Source organism: Chiloscyllium plagiosum, chromosome 32 (genome assembly GCF_004010195.1).
Source record: "Chiloscyllium plagiosum isolate BGI_BamShark_2017 chromosome 32, ASM401019v2, whole genome shotgun sequence".
Lineage (NCBI taxonomy): Eukaryota > Metazoa > Chordata > Chondrichthyes > Orectolobiformes > Hemiscylliidae > Chiloscyllium > Chiloscyllium plagiosum.
This window is the reverse complement of record NC_057741.1, coordinates 25054988-25062203: the sequence shown is the minus strand read 5'-3', so window position 1 is coordinate 25062203 and position 7216 is coordinate 25054988. Positions and strand designations below refer to the sequence as shown.

At 43.6% G+C, this 7216-nt stretch overlaps 1 protein-coding gene across 1 annotated transcript in view; it reads right to left on the bottom strand.

The window, feature by feature from the left end:
* The window catches only part of polr2b (RNA polymerase II subunit B), a 50069-nt gene extending 43935 nt beyond the window's left edge, over positions 1–6134 (bottom strand). Inside the window, exons 1-2 of the mRNA XM_043674270.1 lie at positions 5979–6134; positions 1150–1222 (exon numbers count right to left, since the gene is read on the bottom strand). Of these exons, the coding sequence (XP_043530205.1) occupies positions 1150–1222; positions 5979–6003 (98 nt within the window). The 5' untranslated portion in view covers positions 6004–6134. The remainder of the gene's footprint in view (positions 1–1149; positions 1223–5978) is intronic.
* Between the last annotated feature and the right edge of the window lie 1082 nt (positions 6135–7216).

The following is a 7216-nucleotide window of genomic DNA, read 5'->3' as shown; positions in this document are numbered from 1 at the left end:
GGGGGGTAGATATAGGACTGAATTTAGGGGTAGGTTCTTCACTCAGCGAGTCGTAAGTTCATGGAATGCCCTGCCAGTAGCAGTGGTGGACTCTCCCTCTTTATGGGCATTTAAGCGGGCATTGGATAGGTATATGGAGGATAGTGGGTTAGTAAAGGTTAGGTGGGCTTGGATCGGCGCAACATCGAGGGCCAAAGGGCCTGTACTGCGCTGTATTCTTCTATGTTCTATGTTCTTCTTTGAATTCTCAATTTCTTCAAATTGTCCAAAACTTGCTCACAGAATGAGACATCTGGTTAATCATCTTGTTTGGCTCTCGAAAATCTATTTGCTCAACCACATATAAAATGAATAAGCAGGTGAAAACCAATTCAAACTAGTTCTTAATTTGTAAAAATCAGTGATCATATGCCTTAGTGAAAGTCAAAGTTGTAAGGTAAAATATCTTATGAAAGCAGAGATTCTGGGCTCTCCTGACTCTTGCATACTAATTTGGGATTTTGAAGTAGATTCAAATTGAGGCAATAACCAATAGTTAATGATCATGAATTTAAGATGGCGCCAATACTGTGCAACTTCTTGCGAGCTCCCAGCAGATGTAACTAACATTTCTTATAACTGTTCTATGCTTGTAAATTTAAATTCTAAACCTGTAAAAATTATTAATAATGCTGTTTTAAATCTACTTACCTTGCCTTGCACACACTCTGTGTGACATAATCTATATGCCTCTGTCTAAACTTTTCTTTTCGCCCTGTGATCTGTGTGACCTTGCTTACTATGATCTGCCTGTACTGCTCATAAACAAAGATTTTCACTGTACTTAGGTACACAGGACAATGAATAAATCAAATCAAACAAAGTACCATAGCAGTGAAAGAAAGATTAATCCTAAATAGCCTACTGATGTCAGGCAAAGGTTAGTGTATATCCATTACTGAGCTAAACTATTCCATGCTGACTGAGTAGCAGCAGGTTATAATCAGGAGTTCATTCGAGCAGCTAAAATTAAGTATAAAGCCACTCTGACAAAATGGTAGTTTAGAATGCCAGTTCTTCCAGTAATTTCAGGTTCTGATATAAACAAAACATCATTGTAGAAGATACATTTATTTACTTTTGTCAAGATCCAGCAGACTATTTATTTACCTGATAACAATCCAACAAGCCTCCTGCCACAAATCTGGAGTGATTTCATCATCATCTTCATCATATTGCGTATCTAGAAATCAATTAGCAGCAATTAATAAGATTCTCTGAGCCAACCTGTACTATTCAGAAAGAGACCATTCTTCATAATAATATAATCAGATATACACAACAAATTGATTTCAACCTACATTTAGCTACATTTACATCATTGCTTGAGAGTATCTAAATAAAAGCTAAATTAAAGGTAAGTGTGCAATATTTCTTATGCTGGAGGTTTCCAACCCGTGGATATTTACAGTACAAAGACAATGATTAGGCTTGCAATTCCATCAATGCCACTTGATATTTCCATTTAACAGGTTACATAGGCCTTTTTCAGTGTGGAGTTTAAGTCGTATAGCACACAACTATTATATTAACTATTTACCAGAAAGAAACTTTCACCATTCAAAAGCTACTACAACTTCATAGCTAGTACTGCAGTCACAAGTGATCACTAAATGTCCTATTGTGGCAGTTGGGGTATCTTGAGAGAAAAATGTAGAACAAGATACTAGGTAGTGTACAGATGGGGAAAGATTATAGAAACAACACAGACGAGATTTAGAGGATGCGCAGGCGAGCATGGGTTTGGGTAGCAAATTGCAAAAAGCCAAAGAATTCAATTGAACTGTGGAGAACCAGCCCATTGGAGTGGTCCAAGTAAAAGAAGCATCGCTTCAGCAATATTATGTATGCTCCAGAAATACCTGTGAAGTACGTACTACCACTCTGCATCAGAACTCCACTGCTTTACAAGAATTTCACTGAAATCAAAGAAGTTCAGTGACATAGACTATGGATCAGTACTGAGTCAATTTTTGCTTCACTACATAAATATATTCCATATGCCCAAATCCAAATCACAATCATGAAATCTGACGATGGCCTAAAATAAAGCTGAGTATGCAGTAAATAGGACTTAAAGGTTCCAGGAGTATATGGATAGTTTAACGAGATGACCAAAAAAGTGAAGGAAGAACAAGGAATGTGAGTTTTTACTGTTAGGAAAGTATTGGAGTACAAGTGACTCAGAGACAAAGGAGTTTAAAAACTTAATTATTTGAAAGTGCAAGTTTTACGGACGCACCTAGAATAACAATTTTTTAAAAAGTTATCCAAATTCACTCAACTGGAGACTTTAAAAAAAAATTCATAAAAATGACATGACTAGTGATAACTGTTTGCTTTGCTGTACACAAAAATGGCTACAGAACTCTGACTGGATTACAATAGCTGTGCTCTCCAAGAGGCCCATGCTTTCCCACTCAGACAGTTTGTGAATTTTTAAGTATCAAAATTGGGTCACAGTGGGAAATTGTTTCAGAATAACTGTGGTTGACCCTGCTGGCTCTGTTTTGAATAATAACTAGGTTAAAGAGGTTCTTAGTTAAAAATCAACGACACCAGTTTATAGTCCAACAGGTTTAATTGGAAGCATACAATCTTTTGGAACGCCGCTCCTTCATCAGGTGGTTGTGGAGGACACAATTGAAAGACACAGAATTTAGACAATAGACAACAGGTGCAGGAGTAGGCCATTCTGCCCTTCGAGCCAGCACCACCATTCATTATGATCATGGCTGATCATCCTCAATCAGTATCCTGTTCCTGCCTTATCTCCATAACCCTTGATTCCACTATCCTTAAGAGCTCTATCCAACTCTTTCTTGAAAGTATCCAGAGACTTGGCCTCCACAGCCTTCTGGGGCAAAGCATTCCACACACCCACCACTCTGAGTGAAGAAGCTTCTCCTCAACTCTGTTCTAAATGCCCTGCCTACCCCTTATTTTTAAACTGTGTCCTCTGGGTCGGGACTCACCCATCAGTGGAAAACATGCTTCCTGCCTCCAGAGTGTCCAATCCTTTAATAATCTTATACGTCTCAATCAGATCCCCTCTCAGCCTTCTAAACTCAGGGGTATACAAGCCCAGTCGCTCCAATCTTTCAACGTAAGATAGTCCCGCCATTCCGGGAATTGACCTCGTGAACCTATGGTGCACTCGCTCAATAGCCAGAATGTCTTTCCTCAAATCTGGAGACCAAAACTGCACACAATATTCCAGGTGCGGTCTCACCAAGGCCCTGTAAAGCTGCAGAAGAACATCTTTGCTTCTATATTCAATTCCTCTTGTTATGAAGGCCAGCATGCTATTAGCTTTCTTCACTGCCTGCTGTACCTGCATGCTTGCTTTCATTGACTGATGTACAAGAACACCTAGATCTCGTTGTACTGCCCCTTTAGCTAACTTGACTCCATTTAGGTAGCATCTTCGAGGAGAAAGTGAGGACTGCAGATGCTGGAGATCAGAGCTGAAAATGTGTTGCTGGAAAAGCGCAGCAGGTCAGGCAGCATCCAAGGAGCAGGAGAACTTTCTTCCTGTTTGTCCTACGTAGTGTTTGTGGCAGTCCTTGCATGGAATTTTGTACATGACGTTGGTTTTGTCCATGGGGTCTTTTAAGTTTGTTAGTTTTTGTTTGAGAGTGTCGGTGGGTTTGTGTGCTACTAGGATTCCGAGGGGTCTAAGTAGTCTGGCTGGCATTTCTGAAACTTCTTTGATGTATGGCAAGGAGATTAGGGTTTCTGGCTATGTTTGGTCTGCTTGTCGTGGTTTGTTCATGAGGAATCTGCGCACTGTATTTTTTTTGAGTATCCGTTCTTCTTGACTATGTTGTATAGGTGGTTTTCCTCTGTTTTCCGAAGTTAGTCTGTGCTGCAGAAGAAAGTTAGCCACCAGGATACACGAACACCAGCTAGCCGCAAAAAGACACCACCCTCGTATCCCTACACATGGATGAAAAAAAAAACACCATTTCGACTGGGACAACCCATCTATCCTGGGACAGGCTAAGCAAAGACATGCCAGAGAATTCCTAGAAGCCTGGCACTCCAACCACAACGCCATAAACAAACACCTAGATCTAGATACCATCTATCAATCCCTCGTAAAACGAACAGGAAATGACATTACCACAAACCCCAGGAACCCCATCCAGGAGAAAGGTATAAAGATAAAGCAGGAGACAACAGCTTCGCTTCACTTGGAGGTCGCCACTGATTATGTTACCTAGCCAGGTAATGAAACGTCTGGATATCAAACAGACAGCTCAGCGAGCAAACCTACACCCTAAACCCATTGTCAAGTTGTTTTTTTTCAGAAAGCCAATATCTGCAGTGGAATCTTTTATTTTCTTTTTCTGAGGAAAATGTGGAACTGTGTTTATGTTTATATTTATATTTCTAGTTCACTGTGCACATTAATAAATGATTACATCTTTGTTGAATTTTCTTTTGATAATAAATGCATAAATTATGTCAATGAACAAATCTGGTTAGTAGACTTTTTTGTTTAAAATCTCTAATATACAGGACGTGTTTAATTGATCATTTGTTAACTGGAAAGCACACTTTTAAGTTGTGACCTGTGAAGTTGTGAGACTAGATGACATTGCATTCGTCCAGTCTCGGTTGTAGCAATGTGAAGGAAGGAGAAACTTTTTTAAAAAAGCATATTATCTAAATGGTGAGAAATAGAGTTCAAAAATGCAGACAAGTCTGTTTTTTCTTGTCCATTAATCACAAAAAATTTAGTGTGCAGTTACATCAAGTAATTAGAAAACCTAAAACCTTTCTTGTTCATTGCAAGGGAAATGTAATATGAAAGCAGGTAGGTAATATTTCAGTTATTGAGGGCATGAATGAGATTACATCTACAGCAACATGCACTCTTGTTCTAATTTTTTTTAAAAAGGAAGGCTGTAAACATATCAGAGATCCTTTGCTTAGAGACTCATTCTTAGCATAAATGAACAGGCGTCTGAATTATCATAGTCACAAACTGGTCACAGAAATATCAGTAATAGACAGAAGTAGGGCGATGCAGACAGAAACAAAATTCACAAGTGGACAGCATAGAAACAACTGGAAATGTGCAACCCACCCTGTGGGCATCTCACAAACACAAAATGATCAGTGACAGCAATCGTGACTTCAAGCAAGGTGGCTCTGAGCAACCATACCACAAAATAAGAGAGGGGAGGGTCAGATAAATCACTTATAAGAGAACAATAGTAATCCACAGATTTCAGAAATGATAACATGTTCAAACGCTTTGTAGTGGAAAAGGAGACTGGAGTGGCAGTGAGATTGGATCAAACATGGACAATTTGAGTGCATGTTCCACAATGTTAATAATACTAATGATAGCCACACTAATGTTGGTTGAAGGACAGAGCTCTCTTGTCCCTCTTTCTATAATACAGTGGGGTATTTTAGGTCCACTTGAGGGGCAAACACACCATGAAAGACAGTGCCTCCTGACAATGCAGCATTCCCTCGATGAAATGGAGTGTCAACCTAAATGATGGGCTTAAAAATGTCTCTGGAGGAGGACTGGAATCCAGGAGCAAGCCGACGGTCGACCTTGTTGATTATAGGAGACGTTTATTGACCTTCGTGTATAAAGTGGTGTATCTCTCAGCAGCTTCCCTCCACCCCCTGGAGCTCAGAGGAAACGTCTCTGGGTCAGGGCACATAACAGCTCAGGGACTGGAAGACAGCAGCCGGTTTGCGTTTCCCTCAAAGGCCCCAACTACAAAACTAAGACTGCACTCAGCACCTGCAGCGGATGGACAGGCCCAGGCCTCGGCCTCGGCCTCAGCCTCAGGCTCAGGCTCAGGCTCAGGCCGGGCTCCCGGAGCCGGCGCCAGTTCATCTCGGTATCCGCCATTTTAAACTTCACAAACGGTACGCATTCAGAAATAGAACGGAAGCCCAGAACTCACCCTCGCCGTCGTCCGGATCGTACATCTCGACGGTCGATAATGGGCTGACAGGAGTGAAGGGAGAAAGCGGCCTTAACCGATCAGTTAAAGCGACGGATGGATCCGGATTGCATCCGCCGTCCGGCACCGACCAGAGCGACAGGGAGCACTGCGCATGCTCCACCTTCTCATCCACTCACCCAGCGGGAGGGAGAGACAGCGCCATCTCTGGCTCAGTCAGACAATGCAGAGGGTCAGTGTCTCTGGTTCAGTCAGCCAGTGCAGAGGGGCAGTGTCACTAGGTCAGTCAGCCAGTGCAGAGAGGCAGTGTCTCTGGGTCAGCCAGCCAGCGCAGACGGCAGTGTCTCTGGGTCAATCAACCAGCGCAGAGGGCTGTGGCTCTGGGTCTATCAGCCAGTGCAGAAGGTAGTATCTATGGGTCAATCAGCCAGTCCAGAGGGTCAGTGTCTCTGGCTCAGTCAGCCAGTGCAGAGATCTGTGACACTGGGTCGGTCAGCCAGTTCGGAGGGCAGTGTCCCTGGGTCAGTCAGCCAGTGCAGACGGCAGTGTCTCTGGGTAAGTCACCCAATGCAGAGGGCAGAGTCTCTGGGTCAGTCAGCCAACGTGGGGAGCAGTGTCTCTGGGTCAGTCAGCCAGTGCAGAGGGCAGTGTCACTGGGTCAGTCAGCCAGTGCGGAGGGCAGTGTCACTGGGTCAGTCAGCCAGTGCGGAGGGCAGTGTCTCTGGGTCAGTCAGCCAGTGCGGAGGGCTGTGTCTCTGGGTCAGTCAGCCAGTGCGGAGGGCAGTGTCACTGGGTCAGTCAGCCAGTGCAGAGGGTAGTGTCTCTGGGCCAGTCAGCCAGTGTGGAGGACAATGTGTCTGGGTCAGCCATCCAGCGCGGAGGGCAGTGTCTCTCCGTCAGTCTACCAGCACAGAGGGCAATGTCTCTGGGTCAGTCACTCAGTGCGGAGAGTGCCATCTCTTGGGCAGTCACCCAGTGTGCAGGACAATGTTTCTGGATCAGTCACCCAGTGCGGTGGGCACAGTCTCTGGGTCAATCACCTAGTGCAGAGGGCAGAGTCTCTGGGTCAGTCACCCAGTGCAGAGGGCATTGTTTCTGGGTTAGTCACCCAGTGTGGAGGAACTGTCTCTGGGTCAATCTCAATTATCCAGTTTCAGAGGAAACTGTCTGTGGGTCAATTACGCAGAGGACACTGTCTTTGGGTCAATCACATAGTGCATAGGGCACTGTCTCTGGGT